At 42.3% G+C, this 26,394-nt stretch overlaps 1 protein-coding gene across 2 annotated transcripts in view; it reads left to right on the plus strand.

The window, feature by feature from the left end:
* The first annotated feature begins 618 nt into the window (after nt 1–618).
* Nucleotides 619–26,394, plus strand: part of tle5 (TLE family member 5, transcriptional modulator) — a 38,028-nt gene continuing 12,252 nt past the window's right edge. The window contains exons 1-5 of one of the 2 annotated variants that reach the window (XM_034146301.1): nt 619–1,181; nt 1,314–1,503; nt 16,338–16,426; nt 20,467–20,530; nt 23,928–23,972. In XM_034146301.1, the coding sequence (XP_034002192.1) occupies nt 1,477–1,503; nt 16,338–16,426; nt 20,467–20,530; nt 23,928–23,972 (225 nt within the window). In that variant the 5' untranslated portion in view covers nt 619–1,181; nt 1,314–1,476. Of the gene's footprint in view, nt 1,504–16,337; nt 16,427–20,466; nt 20,531–23,927; nt 23,973–26,394 lie in introns of both variants that reach the window. The other variant, XM_034146302.1, reaches the window with a different exon arrangement.

Consider the following 26,394-nt stretch of genomic DNA (forward strand, 5'->3'; position numbering starts at 1 on the left):
TATAGGAGAATATATTAAAATGTGAATAGATCGAGATATGTAGAAATAGAGGGATTTGATGTGTACTTCCTGTGTTTTTTCGTGTATATATGTAGTCCTTATTTGTATTTATTATATATCATTATTAGTAGTAGTATTATTATTAGTAGTAGTAGTTTCATCCCACAGGCCATACGACTGTTAAACACTTTTGAAAGAACATACATAACATTCATCTGTTTGCAACTCACTATATATATATATCAATATTTCAATTAGTGTATAGACTATTCTGCACAGTTTCTATCATATTCTATTATATTCTATTTTATTTACTTGCGCTATTTTATCTGTTTTATTGTGTTGCACTGTTGGAGGAGCCTGTGACCTAATATTTGAATTGTCATAACTACACTGCAGCTATGCACACATGACAATAAAAGCCATGAAACTTGAAACTAGTATTATTATTATTATTATTATTATTATTATTAATAAATCCTCGTTAATACAGGCAGTGACGGTGCGGGGACTTGTCCACATGAGGCGCTATTTGCCCAGACATCAGCCGGCTGAGGAGCTAGATCTGCGGCGTGTAGATCCGCGGCGCCCCGCCGATCTATCCGCGGTGGTTCTGTGTGGGGCGTTCTCAGCTCTACCCACCAGCTCCAGGAATGGACTGACTTTGTAGCTTCACCACCACTGAAGAATCCACTCGTTCCTCCACGACTCTCCACGGATAAACGTTCTGAGTTTATCTCCAGCTTTGTGTCGTTTTAATTTAAAGTTAATTAACAGTCTTAACGACGACACTGATTTCCATTTTCCACCACTCGCACGACTTCTTTGTAGCCGTTGGACGGTTCAACTTAAACGAACCCGCAGACATTTTGTTATTTCTGAGAATTAGACCGTTTTTTTTCTACTCCTCCTCTTTACTTTTTCATCAGCACAGTCGCAGCTGAAAACAAGAGACCTGAGCAGCTTTGAAGGACCGCCACAAGAAAAAGGAAGACACCGTTATCCTCCGTGTTTCCCTAGCTTAAAGCCATAAACGGTTAGCGTAACGTTTTTTTATATTTACACGCGTTGAGTTAGCGTCGCTGCCGCTCGAGCGTTAAACGCGGAAAGCTTTCAACTGCGATGGATCATTTTGACTGACAGCTTTTGAAGAATTAGCTAGCTTTAGCTAAAATCTGCTGGTACGGTTCCTGTTGTCTGACACATTAAACACGGTGTTGGGACAAGTGCAACTGAATGGTCTAGCACCAACCAGACAAGGACTCTTTTACTTCGACGTGAATTACTTATATTCGGCTTAATTATTTTTTTAGGGGGGTCGCTAGCTACCGTTAGCATCCTGTGCTAACGCTGGACAGCTCCTGTGCGAGGCAGGCAGGGCTAGCTTTGGACAAAGGACCAACGCAAGGAGAAATATAAACACAACGCACTCAGTTGATTGGTGTTTGGGAAGGAGAGCTACAACAAGGAATTGACATGATGTTTCCACAATCAAGACACTCAGTAAGTGGTTTTCAATTTGACATTTTTTGCAGAAATATAGACTCTACAGTAGCAGGGTAGTTATTAGGTGAAAGTATGCATGCAACTTGTTTTTTTGCAGGTAATATAATGTAAAGAGGTATGATGAGGAACAAAGTTTTGGGCAGTAATCATTGCATTGTTTAATTCTGGTAAGTTTTACAGAAGAGGTGTCATTTGGCATTATAAAATAGAGACATAATGGTAGAGAAAAGATTGATACTTTTATTCATCCCTAATTGGGAAATTATTTTGTCACAGCAGCAGTGTTGTCAAGCATTGCACGTGAGTTAAAGATAAAATAAATATATAAATAATAACAAATAATATTAACAGCAAATGTATACATATTCACAATACTCAAATGGAAATATTTAGTATTTACACATCCAGTATAGACATTGCGTAATTTACATTACAATAGTGCAAAGTACTAAAACATTATGTATTCGGGACTTAAACTGGAGTCCATTAACTGTTCCCCAGATAATGGACTCCTGTAAAAATCCTACAAATCTAATGAGTGCTGTCACATTTCACAACTATAAGATGTGTTCACCCTTGTGTCAGTGCATTTTCAATGGGCTGCATTTTGAAAAAAGTGCCATAATGTATGTTTAATGTCTTGGGGTGTAGGTGTAGCAAAATATAGTGGTGTTGTCAAACCCACACAATTCATTGTACACAATTTTTTTATGACTGTAAAAGGCTCACATCTCCTCTGTTCCCCCTAAATCTCAAGTTTCCATGGTAACAGAGACTCAGTCCAGGGCATGTATTCATCAGGGATGAGGGCTCTCAGCCCATTGGTCAAACATTTATGTTAAGTGACTGCCTGAATTGTGTTACTTGTCACTGTGAAAATATGCAGGTATGTCTGTCATTACAACTTTGCAGAAGTTATCATTTCAGCAATTCAGTAGATTAGTTTGTGTGAGAGAATAAAACGTTGAGTAAAAGAATGATGGGAATAATCTCCTTTTTATTTCTGTAATTCAATTAGCAATTTGCTGGAATTCACAGAAAGTGCACTTTATATCGGTTTATCGCAAGTAATATCGTTTAGCAATATTTAACAGTGTTTTTGCAAGACGCAACATTTCTTTATGTTGTGCAGACTAATGGCAAACGAGCAAGACCTATGAAGAGTATCACGAAAAGAGAGTTTCGTGCCGACATTAATCTTCGCTTTTTAGCCTTGGTTACTGAAAACCCTATATGTGTTACGTTGTCTGATGTGTACTTGACTATTTTCTTATTTAATGGATTCATCTGTTTTTTTTATAAATATGCCATAAAACAGTTGTAGGCGCCTTCATTTTAAATAAAAACACCCTAGAATACTCCTTTTTATAATCTGGTACTGCAACAAAAAGCATCAAATCATTGCATTTGAGAAGCTTTGACCAACAAATGTTTCGATTTTTCTTTCTTGGATTAATCGCCTAGCAAAACATTTGGCGTTTTTTTTTCGGCACTTAAAATTGAATAAGTCAATTTAATTGGCTTCTTACTGTGCCAAAAGGAATCCACATGTAGTGACTAGCCTGTATTTTCACCTTCTGGTTTTGGCTGCCATTTCACCTTTCCTTTGCAAGGGCGAATCTAACAAAAAGGTGTGTGTGTGTGTGCGTGTCAGTGTCAGTGCAGCGCAGGTAAACACAACAGCAGAAAGTATTTTATGTCGCCAGGGACTGTGCCCACTGCTTCTCCCTGGCAACGTCTTGTCTCCACCGCTAGTTATTCTACTACTCAAAGCAGAAGAGCTGTTTACCGGAGCTAGAACCTGAAAGTCTTTGTGACATGAATGTGTTTGCCCTTTGGCAGCCAGTATGTGTGGCAGCCTGATTGTGCGGCTGCTGCTGATGGGAGTCAGCTCATGTGTGTTTCAGACAGCAGGATGTGAGGATTTGTGAACCTCTGGCCTGGCTTGTCAGATAAGTGAAATCCTGTATAAGCTGCTCATCCTACTGAGTTTAACTTAAGTGTTCTGAAATTGATGATCTAAGTGGATTTTTGTTTGTGTTTTTAGAGAACAATTCAAACGGAAAATCAAAAAACCTACTCTGCTTTCGTCTGTAAACATATCTTCAATCAAAGAAGTCCTTTTTGTTTCACATAAAAAGCCACTTTTTCAGGTGTAAAGGGAAAACATAGTTAGGGTGCAAAATACTTTGGGGACTCTATTGTTTCCTTTTCATCATACAACTCAAAAGTCAAAACACATTTATATAAAAAGACTTCCATATATGGAATCATTTATATAAAAAGACTTCCATATATGGCATCATTTTGGTAGAAAAAGGTATGACAAGCAAGCTTCTGGCTAGTTGACAAGCCCAATTAAGGAGTGGAGTTAGTCTTGTTATTTCTGCTCTTCAAGTTAGGCTGGAGAAACAGAACTGCAGCCATATTTGTAATATTCTGTTTCATCATTATTTTGAGATAATATATTGCTGCACTTAATTGAGCAAATTACTGGGACGAAATGTCACTTAAGAGCCCTGTTTTTACCACCCTCCTTCCTCTGGGTGAGGCACCTCCTGAAGGGGTGAGAAATCACTCACCTTCTCCAAGGTGAGAGCAGCTGGGCCCCTCCATGCCGCCTGCCTGCCTTTCTGATAGCAGGTTATTTTTCTAATCCAATTGAGTGCCCTTATGCTGCTTGATTGGGGCATTAAGACCCGGCACACAGGATTAAATATGGGATTTGGGAATTTAGGATGTCCCTTCTCTCGTTCTGCAGCTGCTTCAGCCTTAACCTGCTACAACAAGCCATTTCCACAAATACACCTGTGTGTCGACCCCCCCCCCCACCCTCTCCTCTGGCTTAAAACATAAATATACAGTACACACACGTCTTTTTCTTCAATCCTCTTCCTCCTCAGCTGCTCCTGTCACAGGGGCCTGAGGATGGGGAGAATATGTGACACTCATATAGATATGAGTGTCAAAGATAAGGAGCTGGAGGATGAGAGTAACAGCACTGTCTCATAATGACAGATGATGGATCTCTCCAAAATGACTCGGTCAGCACCAAATATGCTTTCCTTCTCGTTTCCTTTGTTCTCTCTGCAGTACCATTAGCGTTAAAATTCAGTGTGATGTGAACAAAAGCGCTACATTCCCACCATGGAAGGCACAATCAAGGATCCTCTCGTGTGAGGATTTAAAGCAGCAGAGGATTTGGCAACGGTAGTGATGCGTGGTCACAACTGCATTACAATTATGTATAGGCTTTTCATGGGGGTTTTAGAGAAGCCGATTGAAGATGTTTGCCTTGCTTGGATACTCAAAGCTATTTTTTTTGTAAATTAAAGTGTAAGAGAGCAGCAGTAAAAGAGCCTCATGCATGGCTTTTAGCTGATGCTTACTTAGAAACAAGAGAGATGTTCCTGTCTAGAGGCCCGGACACACCAAGCCGATTTTGGCCGTCGATGGGCGTCCTACTCAGATTGGTGTGTCCCGCACCGTCGTGTCTTTTCAGCCGTGCCGACACCTTTTCGGCCGAAAACCCATGTCGATTTCATTTAACTCCAGCTCTCGACACAGGTTCGGGAAAGCCCCATGAGCTTCTCGTTGTAGAGTGAAAATGGAACGCACACGCCATTTGTTTATTTCACGCAGTCTGTTCTTCTTCTCTGGTTATCACGCCGTCTGTCTTCCGGTTGTTGCCTCTTTTGAATGACGAATACACACTACCGCCGCCTGCTGGTAAGGAGAGTTATTGCCACTCACGCATGCGCAGTTCGTACGTGCTTCTTGGCCGTCGGCTGAAGTCTTTGCGGTGTGTTCCAGTGCGACACATGGCCAAGACGCAGAGACGCGAGGCGACACAACAGTCGGGGGTCCGTCTGTGTCAGTTCTTTGGTGTCAGCTTGGTGTGTCCGGGCCTTAACACGCGGGTCATTCTTTCCCATTAGCTTTCTTTACAGATGCTCTTTACGGGTTAATCTCCGTCATCCACAGTTTGACATTTTGTTCTTTGTTATTTGGGTAGATATTGTGTGCTCAGACGTTAGTAATTCCTAGTGGAGGTGCTTCCCTTTTTAATAGATTTGCCAGGATGTAGAAACATTGCATTGGTTTTGCTTATGTCAGATAGTTGTCCCCTTAGACACAAAGTAGACCCAGGTTTAGGGAGGTTTCATCTAGCTTTTAAAGTCAAAGACTGCATTTCTAATCCACCGTTCCTTGCACAGTTCATTGGTTTAATAGGAAAAAGCCTAATTTGATAGTGGCACAGCGCTTGACCCAGTTGATAGCATTTGCCATATTGTTTTGGGTGTTGATTAATCCTAATGCAGCTCCAACAAAGCTGGCTGTGGTGTGAAAGTGGAGCAACAGAAAGGCCCGTTGCCAAAGCCGGAGAGCAGCGAAGTAATATGGAGGCGAAATCTCTCTGCAGTCCCCCGAGCCCATGCTCCAGTGTAGAGATGGCCACAGGTTGTACGCACACACACGCACTGACACACTCCCTCCTCCTTCCCCTCCTCCTGCTTGTCTCCCTTTATCATGCGTTTCCTCCCAGATCTGATGTAGTGGTGGGAGGGTCAGGGGCAGAGGGGGCACAGGCATTATTAAGCCCACTTGAATTAACAGGACAGCCCCCAGCCTTTCCTCTAAAGCCTCCAGCTGGGGGGAGCTTAATCCCCATGGTCCCCTGTCTCGCCCATTAAACAAACTCCCCCCACCCCTTCTCCGTCGCTCTGCTGCACACACACACACACACACACACACGTGTTCCTGTGTGTGTGTTGGATGGTGGGGGGTACTAGACACTGAAGCGTGCACACACATACACACAGAATTTAGCATTGAACATACACTTTAGCTCTCTTTTCTCTGCTGACAATAATTGCTCTAGTACATGCATGAAAATAGAGGGATTTTTCTCTTCCACCCATCAACAGCAAGGACACACACACACACACCGACATTCTTACCAGCCTCAAGGGTCTTATCTACTTTTTGTATCTGGGGAACAAATTGAATGTGGGGCTTGACACACGCAGACCAGCAGATGTCTGGGTCGTTAAGGTTAGGCCAGCTGATTAGCATGACAAACAGAGCCCCGCGGAGCCCCCCCGAACACCGCCCCCCCCGCCCGAACCTTGCAGGAGGCCCTGCTTTAGAGTGGCCGAGTGGAGGCCATGGGTCACAGGTGATGTTGATTTTTGTGAAGGGCCACAGTTGATGATTGTCAAAATGCTTTGGGGTAGGTTGAAAGGGAGGGGTGTGTATTGGTGCAGCCATTCTTTTCTTAAACACACACACACACTGATTTGGACTGAAGTAGGCAGAGAAGATACATTTGAATACACGTTCACTCTGACTTATACCCCTAGCCACTGATCAGTATCAGCTAAATGGTTTGATTTGTGGTTTTTATAAAAGCCGATCAGATGACTCATCAATTTAAATTTAAAATGATTACTGATATTTATTGGCCTGCTTTATACAGAAGACCTGAGGGAAAAATCGCCTAAATTCTAGCTTTCAATTAAAGGCTTTTTTATGCACTACTACAATACTCAGCTTACTGTCAAAGTGTTGGATATAATCCAAAAAGGATGTAGGAAACTGTCAACCTTTCCCCTTCCAAATTGTAATAAGTTGTTAACAAAGCAAGCACGAGGAAGTGATTGTGTTGGCCAGGGATGATTCCTGGATTTGGATCTGAGATGCCTTTTTTAACATTTTATATGAAAGCTTTTAAGATGCTTTCTCTTTAAAGAGTATTTTGTTATTGGTGCCGCATATAATACAGCTTTAGGTGTTCACATAAGTACAAATACAGTTAAAGCAAAAACATTTTTAACATCTCTTTGGAGTTCACATCATACATGAAAAAACTGAATCAAGGCGATAGAAAACATGTCACCACTGAAGGATTTTACATAACTATTACCTGTAAAATAACTGTCAAAATGAATGTTAACATGTACGTAATTAGGAACTTCTCTCTAAAACTAGATTTGCAAGTTGTATCCGTGCTTCTTTTTCTTCCTGGGCCGATTTGTCTTGCCTAAAGAATCGCTGAAAATTCACCAGAAAGAACATGGATATAAATATTACCAGATGTCAACTGAGTCTTACCATGTTTTTTGGATTTCTCAAATCCGTTGGAGCTCCTAATGTAAATATGTGTGTGTGTTTCTGTGGCATTTATGAACGTGTGCATGTGCAGTATCTGAGTGTGTTGAATTCTGAAAGATGCTTGAAGAAAAGAAAAAAAATGTGTGTATGTGCACGTTCTTACACGCAGTTGAGAGCTCATCAGTTGGTTTGTGTGGGAGTGAAGAAGGGGGGTGTGTGGAGTGGAGTGGATGCATCAGTATTCAGCAGTGCCTCCCCACGAGGAGTGTGTGGGAGGTGGGAAGGAGGGAGGTGGTGGTGGTGGAGCGGGGCGGCCTTTCCTCAGAGCAGAACGGTGCGATGGGTTGGAACAAAGCGGCTCGACGGGGGGCCGCCGGATTGGCCCGCCCCGGCCAGGGCCCCTAGACCTGCCAAAACTCGAAGCACTGCACCAGTTCAGACAAGAGAATTAGCTGCTCTGTTTGTGTGCCTGAGAGCAGGAATTTCCAGGCTGGAACAATATGGCACCTCATCGCCACCAAGACCTCATTCAGGCACCACAAGGACTCATAGCAAGGCAATGCAAACCTCCCTCGTTCAGGAGGGGGGGAATATGGTGAAGACAGACTTCCTGTATTAGACAGGACTGGTTTCTTTTGTGTTTAGAATTCATGTTGGCAGGTGTTTTCACCACCCTGCTGTGACGTCAGGGCCCCGCTAGTCCACCAGTCTGCCACCAGTCTCATGCCTAATAATAAATGCTTGTTATTGGGCGGCTAGTTAGCTCAATGGTCAGAGATCATGTTACCGGGCCGAGTCCCTTCTTCAGCCTTCGGTCCCCCTGCGAGTCATTTTTATCTCTTACACTTTCATTCTCCAATAGATGCTCACCTGGCCCAAATAAATCTGTTATAATTATTGATATTGATATTCTCAAAATTGCCAGTTATTGTTTAGTTTCAAGGATTATCAAACAATAAAACACTACAAAGCGATGTAAAGTGTGCACGTTACTAAATATTCTACCACAAATGTATACCTGCATTTATTTAGCCAATGCACTAGGATGTTGTCAGATGTCAAGGCATTGGGTTTTTGCAAAAACATTTTCTTTATAGTAGTTACAAAGGGCAACACTTGTAGGAGGGGGTAAAGACTGTAATAGAAAAGGGTTGATGTGATTAATAAATCAAATATGTGAATAACTGCACTCACTTTGGAGCTTTCTTATTTGTGAAGGTATTCATTCGTTGTTTTTACAAAGAAAAAGTGACGAAAGAAGTTGTGTAAAGAATACTGAGAAAACTTTAAATCCGTACTTTCGGACCCCTGCACTGCTAGCCAATTGCTGAGTGAATTGGACACACTTGTTAGATTGATGTTTTATACAAAGCTATGAAAAGTGTAAAGCACATTTGCTCAGCTGAAAACATAGAAAAGTCTACAGATGCTGTTTGACCATTTGAAAGCATTTAATTGGACATGCACTAAAGCCTTGACACACAATCAACACAGTGTCATTAAAATGAATGAGGAGTGTTTTATTCTCACTGTACTGCTGCCTGTGTGAACGTGCCGCTACACGTGCTGACATTATTCTATAATAAAGCATAATCTCAAGATTAGATGGCCATGGATTAGACTCAAGGAACGGAATTGCTCTACCTTTTTGAAAAACTTTTAAGATGAACAGAGACTAGAACTTTAGTGCACTTCAGATGAAACTGAGGTTTCCCTTGTGTCAGCCACATGTCGGCACTTCTGCTTTCTGCTTTCATTGTCCACTTATTTGTTGCAAACTTTGGGACTAATCTTCCTTCCCTCCACGTCGTCCCTGTTTCGCTGGCTGTTGTAAGTAATAACCTTGGTTTTTACAAGCAGGCATCAATCATCTCCACAACCGTACTGGGTGTAATCTTAGAGCCCCCCCTTCTGCGAGGCTGGCTTTAATCTCAGCCATGGTCTCCAAACCCACAGCCCTGTCGGCCTCACCACTTTCCCCACTCTTGACAAATTGCCCATTTCCCTTGGCTTTGCAATCTCTGCACAATTTTCCTTTGTGTGTGTGTGCGCGCCCCTACCCCCACCTTGTTTCTGCTATGTTTGTGTACATACATACATGTGTGTGTTTGTGGGTAAAGTTCACTACATTTTTGTGCGAGCAGGGCAATGTGCCTTAAGTGTCATGTTTGTGTGTGTTTCTACTGCGCGCTTGAACAACGTTACACAGCGGGTCGAGACAGTTCTGCAGAGTGGGCAGGGAGGCCGAGCCATGCCAAGCCTATGTTTGCAAGGGCACTTCACTCGAAGTGATAAAAGTAGAATAATCCCCTTTAAAGCGTCTTAACGAGGTCAAATCTGTTGGGCTGCAAGGGGGAGATGTGTGTGTGTTGTGGGGATAGTGCTGTAGAAATGGGGGTAAGCCATGGCTTGGTTTGTGAGAGATAATAATCAAAATCAAATTCCTGGCCCAAACAGGATTAGAATCTCCCCGCGCTCTAAAGCCTCTGTCCAGAGCGGCTGAAGACACAATCCTATTCCTCAGCCTCCTCTCATACACACACACACACACACACTAAAAACACACACACACACACACACACACTAAAAACACACACACACACACACACTCTCTCTCTAACTAAACACACACACACACTAAAAACACACACACAGTGAGCAGCTAACATAGCAAGGCGCACTTGGCCCAGACAGAGTTGGCTTGGATGGGGGCCAGTTAGCCCTGTCCCTCTCTCAGATCACTGCGCACATACGCTTTATTCCAAACACTAATCTGGGATATTTAGATGGAATTGTTTGGTCAGAGCTATTCTTAGATGGAGATGTGATCTTGTTTGCTGCTGGTGTATTAGCAAAAGGCTTAACGTCTGGCTCAGTGAATCATGTCATGATGGATTTTTGCTGAGAGCTTTGCCTACATGTTAAACACATACCCCACATGTTGTCTTCACCATATACACAGAGCCAGGCATAATTATGCCCTCCGGTAGGGTGAATGCTTCATGTTGTTACTTATTTTAAAGGAAATAGGCTCAGAAAATGCAGAGTTGTGTAGAATTACTCCAAATATTTTGCAATAGTGCATCTAAACACCACCTTCTGTACCTGCTCTCGGCAAAAAGAGAGCAGCAATCTTTCTAAACGACACGCGTACTGCGCTCACATCAAGGCTCTAATTTACCCCTATAATTTCAACTCAAAAAGGCTCATGATTATTTTGCTTTCCACACATACTTTCCACTCTTCTCAGTCATAGTGTGATCTCTTGAATAACAATAATGTGTCTGAGATGGACATGGTGGCTCAAGTGGCATCCATGGGACTGTTGCTATGGAGCAAACAGTCAGCCTGGCATGGAGAAATAGGGCAACTGCTCGTCAGCGTAGATCTTCTGCATTCATTTAAAAGTGGGAGTGAGATAACATCCAGTCATTAGTGAGTGATTACAATGCCAAGGCCCCATCCCTGCCCCCAACACACACACACACACACAAGCAAACACACTCCAACTGAGATGTAAACAGTCAGGCAGTGCTCCAGGAAATACAATCCCCACACTGCCGCTACCCTCAGGCAGGATTTATAAGGAGTAGGATGTTTTCCCATGTTCCTGCTGTTATTGTCTGTGTGTATGGTAATTGTGTATGTGCTCTGCATGTGTGTGTGTGTGTGTGTCTAAATAAACTACTGGATATATGTACTATATTCATGAATGTTGGTGTATCTAATCACTGTAGTGTTGTGTGTAAATCCAAGCCCCCCCCGTAATCTCTTACCCTTCCCATCGCCTTTGTCGACTGATCTGTGGAGCAGAAAAAGCCTTAGCTTGATTCTTATTTAAAATAGACATTATGTTTCACAGTAGATTTCACATGGATTGGACCAGATGATGAGGCCAGGAGGGGTAGGGGTAGGGGGGGGGGGTGGGTGATGATGAGGGGGCTTTGGGTGGGGGATAGGGGGTGGGGCAGCAATTTCCTGAAACGATGAATCCCATTTATTCGCTGAAGACTGTCTCAATTGCCTCACCAGCGCACAAAGCTTTTTAATGCTTTAATTACGTCTCAAAGGAGCAGGGTAGAATCAAATTAGAGATTGTCCTACATTTAGGGTGTGTGTGTGTGTGTGTGTATGCGTGCTATGCAAATGTTGTATGCTAGGCAGAGTGTGTGTGGGCTGTTGTATCCTTGTGTATGATTCATAGCAGTGAATATTTGTTCCTCTGGCAGCCAAGCATCATACAGAGGCTTATCACACCCCGCACAGTTGCGTGCACACACACAACGCACACAACGCACATACACACACACACACCTATTCTACGCTCTCTGTTTTGCTCTAACACACATATCCTTCTCCGCCACATTCACATTGTTTAGGCTACTCTGCTGTAACAAACAAAAGTGTACACACACACACACACACACATTAGCCTAGCCTCTCTTTTGCACAAACACATTTTCACACACAGCATGGAGGCACCTTTTTTTGTCACAGCAGATGGCATGTGTCACAATATTACGGCAGTATTTCATTAACATTATGGGCATCCATCTGTTGTGGGCTCTCAGGCCCCCATAGAGCACCTTGTTTTGGTCACTGACAGAGAGAGGGATAATAAACATTGTTAGCTGTGTATATTGCACAAAGCCAGGAGAGCTTACATAGTGCGGTTGTGTAGTGGAGAGGTTTCTGGTTAGCACTGTGAGAAACGTCCTTCTAAACCCTGCTGGACGTTTGATCCAGGATTTAGGCTGCTTTGTGATAACCTTGATTGAGAATGTTATACTGTACTTAGATTACATCATTAGCAAAACAAGTTAATTAGACTGTTGTTACTTAGCACTTTAGGCGGCCTGGGACTTAAGATTTATTTTCCAACAACTACGCTCCAACTGTTGAGCTCATGACAATAAAGGCAAAAAAATCTTTGAATCTTGAATATACTTTTGTTAGCAGTTGTTTGAGCGACAAAGGGCTGCGCATTACTCATAATCTATCGAAATTATATTAAATATACAAAAATTGCAGTAAGCAAAATATTCGTTAAAGGCTAAAAAATGTTATGAATACAATTTGAAATTAAGTATTATTGAATCGTGAGCTAACCCGGCCTATTAATATATCTTACAGACTTAGCTAAACGTATTTGTTCGGTACAGATCCTCAATGACACTGAGACTTATGATGCAAACATGATCAAACCCTCCAATATCATTAATTATATGTGAACTTGGTACAAGAGTTCTGTTTGATGTTTTGGTTTTATAAACGACTCCTTTAAATTGTCTTGCTTCACTTCCTGTTAGCAGGGTTGTGAGCTAGCGTGTGCACCAACATCACCTCCAGCCATCTTTTTTAAATGATTGCCAGCCTTTAGCCAAATATAGGGTTAGCAAAAACATCCTTTCGCTGTAGAGTTCTGATCTATGTTGGAAATCTGTGAAACATTTCCAGTAGAAGGTGAAGTGTGACGGTTATCTTGTTCCCCCAGGCACCCAGATGCAGACCACTGCAACATATTTCTGTCTGGTTGCAACCATTACACCAACATTAAAACATGTCCTGAAACCATTTCATTATATAATGAAATGTTTGACATACACAGGTCTGTCATATCTCCAACGTTATAACCACTCTCTCCTCGCTTACATAAACAAAAGGTGATGGCCTGGTTGTAAAACGTATTCTGGGACCATGTTTAATGTTGTGGTTTATAGAACTCCTCTCCATAATAGAACAGCCTGCTACCAACTATATTATGCCTATAAAAGATAACAAACTATAACAGAGAGATGTTGTTCCGGAGTTCACACAGTCCTGATATTGGTGATAAAAACCCCAGAAAACAAAACCTTCACCTCATTTTGTTTAATCATTCTTCTCACTGATATTTGATCCGAAAAAGAACTATATTGATGGCAATATTTGTAGGTTAACCACTTTTGTCTACACATCTTCTGTTCCTCTTCTTCTTCTTCTGTGTCTCTGTTTTCCCCGGGGGGTGCGATCCTCTACCCCGGGATGTTGACTGACAAACTTTGGTATTTTAAACGTTTGCATACTGCACTACACATGGAGGAAATTGGATCTAGGGCAAAAACGCTACCCTCAGGCACCGGGGCAACCTACACACACACACACACACACACACACACACACACACACACACACACACACACACAGCCAAAATCGTAATTGCGATTACAATACGATTAATTGAGCAGCCCTAACACACACACACACTAGGGCTGCACGATTTTGGGATAAAAATCTAATTGCGATTTTTCTGACAAATATTGCGATTGCGATTCGATTTGCGATATTTGTTTTTAAGCGACCCAACGGAAGTTTATTGTAAAATGCGGCCATATCTCCGGCTAGGAAGGTCGTATCAACGTGCTCCCGTCTCTAGCACCCCCGCAGCCCGAGCTACGAGTGAAAGAACTAAACTTACATGAAACGTCCGTTGGGTTGCTTTAAAGTCAAGCTTCAGTTTGAGACTCACCCTGTAATAGATGTAGAACATGTGATGGAGCATCACTAACCTGACTCAGATGGTTTGTTTCACCAAACCATCTAGGAACGCTCCATTGGAAGCCATTTGGAAAAGGCAGGCACTTTCAAATACTTGGCAGGTGATTGGTAATTGTAAGTCGCTTTGGATAAAAGCGTCAGCTAAATTAAATGTAATGTAATTTAATGTGATTGGATCAATCTATCACCTTTTATCATGGGCCACTTCTGATTGGTTAACGATGGCTGGTACATGTGGAGCACAGCACTTCTGATTGGTGTGGATGACTGACACACAAGAAGTAAAAAAATAAAATGTTAAAAAAAATCGCAGGCTTTGCGATTTGATAATCGCATCATTTCAAATCGCGATTTCGATTTAAAATCGATTAATCGTTCAGCACACACACACACACACACACACACACACACACACACACACACTGTTCAGGATCCATACCAGTGCAGGGAACAGTTATTGCAGTGTGAGTTTCATGGCTGCCTGTAGCTAAGTGCTTTGTGTTGACACAGGCTCAGTGTGGCATAGACCCAAGCTGTTGTTTGCTGCTCTATGCCAATACCGGCCAGAAAGATAATTAAAAAAAAAAAAAGGTTATTCTGCTTTACAGTCGGCGCCTCTGTCTCCAAGCAGCGGATGGCTTGTGTGATTTGGGGTTCTTTTTTATGTGTGTGGGGGCAGAAATATAATGTCAGCCCCTATCATGACATTTGACAGTGTGTGTAATGGCTGAGGTCACATTCCCCGTTTGGCAGGACTGGAGTTTAGTTTTTTTATAACCAATAAAATAACATGAGTATGTATGTTTACCCTGGGAGGCTTTAATAAGAATTCACCCCCCAACCCTTAACCATGTTAGAGCCAGTCGCTGCCTGCTGAGCCACCAAGCAAAAACATATTCAGCCTTTGAAGCTCAGCACAACCTGAAGCAATCCTGTTGCTTAGCATATTCTCTGGCCATGGTTCTGTGAATGCGAAGCAGCCTATTTGTAGTTAAAAATGAAGCTGAGCGGCATGCCGTGGGGAGCAGGGTACAAAGCGACGGGTCACTCCTAACAGCGGCGGGCTAGCTTCCCGTAAGTGCGGCAATCAGATTTCTGATGTTTTTTTTTTCTGATGCCTGCTCAATCGTAGTGGGGAAATGTCGATTTTTTTTTTTTCTTTCTTTCTTTCCCCACCTGACCCATTATGCAGCCTGCTGAGAAATAATGAGATTTTGTCCCTATTTGGGTTTGATGCTTTCTGTGCTCTCACACACAGCCAGGCCATCACTGCTGCCTGGGGAATGTAGTGTGGACGGAATTACAATAAGGGCTAATGGCAACATCCCGGCTATGTGAAAGAGCGCTGATGTAGCTTGCTGTGTGAGGCCCAAACAAAGTCTTCCACGTGACATACGGGCGATTTGGTGCACAGTTTTGCCTTTTTTGGTGAACATAAGGCTTGCCAAATGATATGAACGTGTAACCCTCACTAGACTTGTGCTAGGTTACACAGGAAAACATTGGACATCGTGGCAATCATTACCAATTATTTTCAATTAGTTAATGTCCAAACTGTTTTCTTTATTAAATACAAAAGTGGATAAGCAAGCAGGTTTATATACTGTCACAATTTGTTGGAGTACCATCAAGGAATTTTGAAATAATATCAGACATTTGATAATAACTTTGACTCGCTCATGGGTCACAACATATGCTTTTGTTCATAATGGCCGGGGGTAATAACTCTTAATGTCTTTTTCACTGTACAGCCGGAGCCAGACCAAGGACAGAAAGAGTCTGGGTTATGTCTTTAGAAAGTTAAATAGGGGGAGTGTCAACATCCATTTATGGCAAATTTTGTCTTGAGTGTGGGTTAGACTGTCGTTTCACAGTGATGGAGATATATAACAGAATAGTGCATGCATGCATGGGGTTAAAAAAAGATGTCAGAAACGATAGGAATGCGTGTTTCTGCTTTTTCTACGCTCAGTTGTAGTCTCGAGTAGACAAGGTTTTATGCATTTTGCCCCTTATGTGTGGAAACATACGTGGCAACCAATTTCTTATTAATGCTGTACCCATTGGACTGCATCAAATTGAAAACGGCTTGATTTAATGTGCAAGTTTTTAATTATTTCTCTCACTCTGCTCTCATCTTTTTTAATTTCACTGAATGTTTGTGTTTTTCTCTTTGGCAGGCTTCATCGCAGCAGCTGAAATTCACAACCTCCGACTCCTGTGACAGGATCAAGGATGAGTTCCAGTTCCTCCAAGCACAATACCACAGGTGCGGTCAGAAACACTTCCCTGCACACAGACATGCAAACACACACGAATACAAAGAGGAAGCGGTGACATACCACAACCTGATGACTTCAGCTCATTGTAATAAGGAGTCTTTCTGCAGGCAACACATGTATCACTGTGTGTGCCTTTTTCTAACTCAGTTTTGTAACAGAAGCAAATGTTAAAGTGCAGAATTAAGCTGCAAAATTGCCTGCCATAAATGGGTTTTAATATGAACGTATGGCCTTTTTCAACTCTTAATTTCACACAATGTTACAGGTCTTTCCAAAGACGTTCCCTGGAATGAAATGTAGAATTTGAAACTAATTATAGGTGCCATAAAGACAGTGTTCAGTTGGTACTCTTCCAGTTAATACATTCCTTTTGAATGCTTAGCTACTGTTACTGTTGGTCACTATACAGTAGATATATATATATATATATATATACTGATCCTGACTTTACCGACCTAAATCTGTGCAGTTCAAAAGAACGTTTTTTTCCCACAATCCTCTGCTTCATTACAGAGGGCTAGCTAAACATCCATGCTAGTCACCAATGTAATCATAATCTCTGCTTTAAGCACTTTTTAAATTACATTTGACTAAAAGTAATGGAAATCCCAGATATAAATCATAGCAGAATAATTGTTTCAATGCTTTGAAGAATTAAAACCGTTTTTGAAATTATTTGGAAATAACTCTTTAAATAAATCTTTGCAGAAAAGCGTAGCGTAGGCTTTAGAGATGCACTTGTCAACTGTGATAAAAATGAAGACGTCTGCCTTTGTTGCTCTTTTCCTCAACTCTACCACCACACTGCTCACTGAAGCAACGTCCTTTTATTGATTCATACCTAAATCAATCTCGTTTACCCCCGGCCATTGATCTGCCTTTACTGCCTAAATACCGCTGCAGTACCAGAAGTCTGAGGCACTTCCAAAAGTGCCCGGGTCGACCTCAACTGATCTGTTTGATAGCAGCTATAAAGAGGGGGGACGCCACGGGGTCTGTATCTCTCGGAGAGATCCTCTCTTTGTGAGAGCGGAGTCTTTGAAGCCCGTCTTCCTTCCTGAGGAGGTTGGTTTGTTCCTCTGTACCTGTTCTCCCAGAACCTTCCAGAGGCTTTCCTCCGCCGCTTACAGACACAGATGAAGGCAGATGAAAGCCTGGTAAATTGTGAGCAAAATCCCCGCTCTGGTCTGTTCGCTGTTGTTTGCGGAGGATTCTGAAGCGGCAATAACACCCGGCGCGTCTTTTCCCTCGCCTTTTGGTTTCTGTAATTCCCACAACGGTGAGCAGCACCGTTTAACCCTCTTCAGAGAGCCAGGGCGCAGTTGAAAGAAAACCTTTTTTGTTTGAGCATACAGAACATGCATACAGTGTCTATTGACTCAGTCGGGGGGCTGAGATGAGGCGGGGGGGGGGCTCGGGAGCCACAGACAAGGCTTTGTAGCACTTTGCTGCTGCGCCGCGCTTGTCTGTTGCCGAAGCCTTTAAACGGCAAATGTACCGCAGGCGTTCCCCCGGGGATAGTAGCGAGCATTGTAGCTGTCGCTGTCTTCCTCTTCCCACCCCCCCACCCCCACCCCCGCCTCCTCTCCCATCCCCTATCCCCTCCCCTCGTTCACATGCATAAATAGATCAGGGAATACATAAATCAAAATAAAGATGACAGCAGGCGCGATTTAGAGATGGAAGAATCTGCAATAAAACTCCATCAAAGTGTCGTTTGAGAGCAGCGGTGCAGGCCCGGGGGCTGCTGAGCACCAATCAGAGGAGGCACAGAGCCAATCCCAGGTAGGCTGGCAGCGGGGAGGCCAGTCGTCATGACAACCCACCACACAGCCTACGCATGTACACAGGGAAAGCAGGAAGGGTTTTATGTAGGAGGGAAGGGGAGCGTTTTGGATAAGTGGAGGCTGCTCACACACACGAAAGAATAGGTGGTAGAATAAAGCTGCCCAACAAAGAAGCACCGCCCACCCCCCCAACACATGACTGTTGCTCAGGTTGGATATCTGTTGCGTGCCATGGCATAAGCCACAGATATCTTGTGAAGTGTCTGACTGTGTTCACATACAACACATACCTTGGTTGGTGATTGGCTAATGGTTAAACAAGCCAAAACATCGTTATGACATCATAAAGTGGCCAAAATTTGATCAACTCGTTTTCAGACAGGTTTTTATATAAATGGATCAGGACAAAAAGAAAGAGAATCTTTTTTCCTGAAACTTTCATAATCTCTTTACACAGAGGGGACACATGTTGATGTAGAAGAGACATGAAGAAGTGGATTTTGCATAATAGGTGACCTTTAAAAGCTGATCCATATCTGCATTTTGAAATGTAAGTTACTATTTAAAAAGTAGTTAGCCCTCAAACAATACCATCACCACTGTTAGGCTGAATAATTACCTCCCTAGTTTTAAATTGTTCAAAGCTTTTTTTACTTTTAATGCGCCGCAATTAAAGCTAATTTGAAATAATGATAACATCACACAAGGCCTTTGCTTGTCCTCATTCGACTCCAGAAGTAATAATACTTCTGAGACTTATGCGAAGGTAATTGATCACAGTGAATGAGCATCAGGATGCTGATATTAGGCCGTTAACTTTTATATTATGAAAGAGGTTCTGTGTATTGAGTAGTGTACTGAATAGTGAGTTTTTCAGTAGCACAATAAGAGCAGAACGATTCTGGGTCATTACAAGATGTCTGTGCTCTTTTTTAGAATAAATATTTCACGCAATAGATTCTAAACTGGGTGGCATGGTGGCCCTTTAACATGCAGAAAGTAGGTCCTGAGTTTAAAATTAACTTCAGTCTTTTCTGATTGGACTTTAGAGGGATTTCTAGCTTCTCTGATACATTGTGTGCCATGAATGTGTTTTTGCCAACAACATGTCCCCAATACATGTTGAATAGACTCCAGTCCCTCTGTGGAGATGGATAATAGATTATTAATTCAGCATGCACTGGAAAATTTAAAATAAATACTTGTGTATTTTTAAAGCATAAGCACGAGCATGAACTCTTTCAAATACTAAATAGGATAATCATATATTATCACTGTTATAATATGAATCAATAAACAAGCGTGGTCCCGAAAAACTGCAGTTAACTCCAGCGAACACTGCAGCTGCTGTGATAATTATAGAAGAAGCACAATACAGCGTGTGTGCGTGAGCCCACATTATCAGCCCTGTGTTACACTGTGTTCAGCCTGCCAGTTAAGACTAACAGCGATGAAGAACCAGCCAGCGCTCACTCTAATCGAGCTGTCATTCCTGCAGACAGCTGAGAAGAACATCCCAGCATAAATATACACACACCATCAAACAGGTTTCAGACTTATCCGAAATCTGAAGCTATCCACCGTGTGCCTGCGCATATCTTTATTTGATCTGAGTCTTATCCTGTCCTCACATCGCATGATGCCTTCTGAGACTGGCACGCTGTAACTGGCTGCTTCAGTCAAAAGCCAGCGAGAGGAATTTGTCTCCCCCTCTGTCTTTTTCATTAGACGATCAGGGTGACTTGTTGACGCGTCCTCCTTTGTCCTGTCGCCTCGCGTGACATCAGCGCTGACATGATTACAGCTAATGGCTGTCACTGGGACTGGGTCGCAAGAAATGCTCCCAACACTATATTTAGACTTTTTTTTTTACTTCAGTGCATCTTCTTTGATTTAGAAAGCAGACATTTTGGCTAGACACCATCTCTGGAGTTGGGTTTGACCTCCTCATGTCAAACGACACCCTGTCAAGCTCTGTGGAAACGCTGCCACTGTGACTAGTGAAGGTGAGGATGATGATGACGGCGGTAATGATGATGATGGAGGCTGTGAAGACAGCTGAGATGATGACAATGGAGGTGGTGCCGGTGATGAGGGTCGAAGAAGTGATGATGAAAGGCATGACAGAGCTGCTGGTGATAATGATGAAGGGGGTGGAAGTCACCTGGCGTCAGCACTTTACAGTGAAAGACTGTCAAGCTGAATAACAAGCTCTGACTCTCCTCTTCCTCTCTCTGCAGTTTGAAGCTCGAGTGTGACAAGTTGGCCAGCGAGAAGTCAGAGATGCAGCGCCATTATATCATGGTGAGTGAAGCTCTGTGTGGGTGTGTGTACCAGACATGATGGTTTGTGTCATTTTGCCAGTGTGTTTGAGCAATGTGCTATTTGATTCTTACATGTTGGTGTTTATATACAAAGAAAATCTTTACTATGGTTTCTTTTAGGTATCAGTAAAGATTACTTTATATTACGCAAATATATTATATTTGCGTAATATATGACCAAATACCATGATACGCAAACATATTTTGCTGTGAGCTATTGGTGCGTTCACTAACTTTCATAATCATCAGTAACATGGATTAAAATGACTGAATACAAATAAATGGAAATGATATCACTTTAATGTGTTGAAACCTTTAAAACCAGGAAAAGAGGACACTTATGCAATGTTACTACACAATCTGGTATCATATCACAATATTGATATCTGATTGATATATTCCCCAGCTGTAGTTTTCCCTCTCTTTGTTAATTAATACTCTTCTCCCCCAAATCCACCACCTCTCTTTTCCTTTCTCAATATAAAATACCTCTGTATTAAATATAATTCTGGTGAATTATAACTTATTTCATGGCTTAGTCAAAGTTGCTGAGATCAGTCAAGTTCAATGATCATTCTTGCTGTCAAAAAAACCAAGATTGATTAAATTAATACAAAAAAGGAACCACTCTCACTTCAGTTCAGTGTGTGCCAAACCATTCACTGAATTGTATTCTGGGGAAAAAGCCGAACTATCTGTCCTTGTCCCTTTATGACCGAACAGACAGAGAGAAAGAGAAAACTGTGGGAGAGTCTTTTGCTCTTTTGTTTGAAACGGTTCATAATAATTTGGAAGCATGTGACCGTCTTCTGCCTTTCTCTGAATGATGAAAATGAACTGTGGAATTTACTGAGAACCAATTCCCTTCCATAACAAGATGTGATACATGCAAAGTTGTGTCCCTCAGATCTCAATGGTTAGCTTGAAAAGGACCATTTTATTATAACCAATGTTAGCCAAAGCTACAAAAATAAAACCATAGTTGCAATGAATTGGAATTGTATTTTATTATTCTCTCCCTTTGTTTCGGGAAAACTGCATGTGTGCTTTCTCTCTCCAACTACCATCATTTCCTCTCTTCACTCACACACTCTCACACACTCACACACAGACATGTTTGCTCGCTGCTCTCTGCTCCACCTCAGGGCTAATCTCATTGTCGCTGGCCGTGGCTGTGTTGCCGTCTGATGTTTTGCCTCTAATTGATCCTCTGACTGGCTTTAATCTCATCTAATCTGTGCCGCCGCACTGCTCTCTCCACCATCAGCAGGCGCACACACATGCACACAATCGCATACACACTTCCTCTCTGAGTTTGAGGTAGGTGTGAGTGCTAAAAAAACCTCACAAACACACTACACTCAATGCCGGCCCGATAGCAGCAGCACAGACATGTCAGGAAAAAGACAGGAAAACATCAGATATGATAAAAAAAAATCATGACACGTTTTTTAGTTTAGATATTCTACATTTAGTTTATTTTTATCGAGATTAAAGTGCTGGTTGAATTTAGCGTTTAGTTGGTTTGCAGAAAGCCGCCTTCCTCCAGTTGACATGATTTCTTTGATGGTAGCATTAATGTCCGGCAGGATGTGTGCCAGCCTGCAGGCTGATGCTATCGCTACGGAAAGGAAAATGAAGAGTTTCCATCATGGTTTGGTATTTGTAATGATCAGTTTGTAGTTCACTAAAGTGCAAGGCTTGCAGCTGGGGATATTTTTGGAGGCTTTCCATAGTGCATGTCTTCTTGCTTTTAAACACACTGCTTTGCTTCTAGTTTACTCTTTGGCCTAATGGGTGCCAAATCAAAACACGAAGAGAAACCAGACACAGCAGTAAAAATACACAGTCATTGAAAGTGTTAAGGGGAAGTTCAGCTCTGTGTTGTTTCTGTTCCGTGTAGGATTCCAGTAGTAGTGCGCCTCAGTTCAATGCACTCTGATCTATTATCCACCTTAACAGGAACAAAAATAAAAAGTCTGTTCTTAAGCTTAAAACTACGATTATTCATTTAGCATAACACACTTTTGTCATCTGTCTTAAGTACATGTGTAAAAGCATATAGGATTCAAAGCCACACCATTCTTAAAATAGAAGACAATGTTTGTCGCCTTCTTATAAACGCAACTGCCTGCAGCCATGGTTACCACAACCACAAATCTGATGTCACCTGTTAGGTTTTCACCCAGTGAAAGAGTGGAGGAAATGCAAACCAATGAAACACTTTGTACGATTCGGCGTTGTACCCCATATTTGTTAAACTTGTTTGTTTTTTTGTTAAAGTAACGTTCCTCATTGGGAATGTGATGCTTGTGTGAGGCGGCAGTATAAACCTGGCTTAACTCTAGTTGTAACCTAAATTTGCACGGACGCTCAATTCATTTTGGGTAATCAAAGATATTACATAAAACTTTATAAAAATAATTATGTGAAATACAAAGGGATTTTCTTTAGTCAAAACCGTCTTCACATTCAGCTCAAAATGTTGCGATAAATTTGAGCTATGAACGCAATACAGCTCATCCCTCCTCCTCCTCCACTGACACACCATGCACACACACACACACACACTTTCAATCGCACTTCCACTCCATCAGTGGCAAGCCCAGCCTTGTATCCCCACAACGAGCACCCCCCCTCCCCCACTCCTTCTCTAATAGCATATCAGGTTGCCCCACTCCCCCGGCCAGCGGCAGCACCTCCATTTCCCCAGCGCTGTAATTACTTTAGGGAGCTTCCGCGTGGGCGCAAGCAGCTACAGAGAAAAAGTGTGTGTGTGTGTTTAGTGTGTCTATGCATGTGCGTGTGTGTCAGAGCAAGCGATTCACAGAAATGTGTGTTTGTATGTACGTGCACATTTATGTGTGAGAGATCTGTGTGTTGTTTGTTTTCCAGTGACAGAGCCAGCCCCCCCCTGCAGACAGAGTGGGTGATTAACAGGGTTGACGCCTAGAGGGTGGCCCTCTCATTAACACTGAACTCACTCACATATACACTCACACACACACACACACTCACACACACGACAGAGGCTCTTTCTCTCTCTGTTCCCTTTCCTATTTGTCACCGTGTGTCTTCTCTTCTCTTTGTGTGTGTCCAATGTGATGAATCATTTTTATCACTTTGATTTCAATCTAAAAAGATATTTCAAATTGTGACACATTTGTACAGTTATAGTTACCAGGAAGCACTACTCACACTTCACATTGTCATTTATATATAGTCATACTGTATATCACTAAAACATACATCAGCTGCACAGCACACGATTGGTCCCTCACAGCAATCGTTGCCTAATTTAGTTTAAGAAGATGGTCTGTGACAGTTATTTGATGCTTATGTTGTAACGTTTTGTTCTTCTCTCTTTTTCTTCCCAGTATTACGAGATGTCCTACGGGCTCAATATTGAGATGCACAAACAGGTGAGTTTAGATTGAATAATTTTATTAAAACATCTTCTGTTCCCATCACATAAAATACAAACCTGATGCGAGTCCATGCGTGGTGGACAATAGTGGCGTACCATGCGATGGAATAAAATGGTGCGACAGTGAGTAGGAAAACACCTCTAAAACCAGCTGTGTGTTAGGGCACATTCCCTTTGAAGTGCTTTGGAAAAACCATCATGAACAATGCATAAGATTAACTGCAATTTCACAACTTGGAACCAAAGAATCCACCAGATTTGTCGAATTAAACTAATACAGAAGTGAGTTTTTTGTTTCTTATTTCATCCCAGGTAATTCAGACGGCATCATTTTGAATCTTGACGATGAGTGTACAAAGTGTCAAGGACTACCAATCCTTCATCGCAGTCCCTCATTGCAGATGTTCATAGACTTTCATGGCCATCAAAACCTTGGCAGTGTTCCAGCTTCCCTTCCCCTAACATCAGCTATGCAGAGAAAAAGTATTTTATTTTACAGAACCTTGAGCGTCCAAAATAACACCTCATGTTGTTATTCTGTTGATGCAGACACAGCTGTGCGTTCCCAACTACCGCCCCCCCCACCCCCAACCCCCATGTACACCTGCAGCTCACTGATTGGCAGGTGTGAATTACAGAGATAATCTCCCTTCACTTTGGGAGTGTTCGGAGACGTTTGAATGATGCCACCTGAGGCTGTGTGTAGAAATGCACGCACCGAGGGGGTTAGCTTTCCCTGCTGTTGCCAAATCAGTGATGAAGTGTGTAAGAAGAAGTGAATTTTATCATCCAAGTTAGGGAATGAGGGAATCATTTACACTTTTGGAAATTGATTTGGCAAAGTGCATAGTGGTAACGGTGAAATTCTTTACCAAATGATTCAAAGAGCTGTATGAACATCTTAGATTTAAGAAAATGTATAAGGAAAGAATAATTAGACAGTATTGGGATGTCAGCTAGCACTGATGGTAGATTGTTGTGTTTTTGATTTTGTGTCACTGTGAGTATTGGTTATAAGCAAGGGGTAAAATAACACTTTCTTCTCCCTGCTCCTTTCCATCATGTACTACAAAAAAAAACAGCTTAAAGTGTACATGTTTTGTTTTATAAAAATGGCCATGAAATAAAACTTCCAGCTAATATCTTAAGAGATCCTTCCTGAAAGACGGTGCAGCTAGAATCAGTTGGCCATTTTGAAAAGGAATGAAAAGGCAGCAGAGGGGTGAGAAGGCGATATCCGTACAACAGTTTGTGTGGCTGAAGCCGGGGGAGTAATTTATGCTCAGCCTGTAGGAGGGAGAGAGCGATGGGCCTCTAAAGGGCTAGCCCTTATCGGTGACCTCGTCTGGCGCTGCCTCTCCACACACACAAACACACACACACCGTCTTTATGATTGACGGTGCGCGCTGACAGCCATATTGGGAGAGCCGAGAAGGCTTTGACAAATGGTCACGCAGAAGTAGCAGCTCCCATGATTTAAAGACCTTCACATGTATGCACACACACACACACACACACACACACTGAGTAAGGAAGCACAAGATGGCTGTGGTGCACACACACAAAAACACACAGGCTGAGACTTATGTGTGCAGTTCATCCCACCCTTTTCCTTTATCTGAAAGGAATGAAATTCACAGTCTGGTTGTGTGTGTGTGTGTGTTGATTCAAATCTGTGTGTCCAAAAGTCTTTGTGATATTGTACATTTGTGTGTGTGGTTTGCAACTGCCTAAGTGTGGATGTGGTGCCCTTCTATTAGCGCTTATGTATTTGTGTCTGTGTTAATGGCACGTGTTTATAAGCATGTGTGTGTCAATGCGAGTGTGTGTGTATGTGTGTCAATGCGAGTGTGTGTGTGTGTTAGTGCATTTGTGTGTCTGTGCGCTTGGTGCACAGTATAAGTGGGTGCAGAGAATCTCTAGTTCCATTAGAGAGTTGAAATTGAAGGGGATGTGTGGAAATGAATGTCGAGGAGCATTCATGTCTGGGCCCATTGTGCACAGCCAGTCCCTCCCCCCACCCCCCACCCACCATCATCACCTCCTCTTCCTCCTCTGCTCCTCCTCCCTTCCTACCTCTGTCTCTATTTCCCTCTCTTTCTTTCTCTCACACTCTCACACATTCAATTGCTCCCTCTTGATCACTCTGTCCCACTCAATTCAGAACATTTCTCTCTGTTCTCTCTTTCTCTCTGTTCTCTTGTCTCTGTTTCTCCGTTTTGTCTTTTACCAGTTTTCTTATTTGAACTCTACACATCAGGTTTAGGCTTGCCCTTTCACACATGTAGCACACAACAGGAGATTGATCATATCAGAGGTGATCTCAACCAAAGACATTTGGTCGACTAAAATACAACCCATTTGCCAAGCCATCGATTGATCTATGTGGGTAGAAATACAAATAAAGAGCCATTAA

This window comes from Trematomus bernacchii, unplaced genomic scaffold (genome assembly GCF_902827165.1).
Source record: "Trematomus bernacchii unplaced genomic scaffold, fTreBer1.1, whole genome shotgun sequence".
Lineage (NCBI taxonomy): Eukaryota > Metazoa > Chordata > Actinopteri > Perciformes > Nototheniidae > Trematomus > Trematomus bernacchii.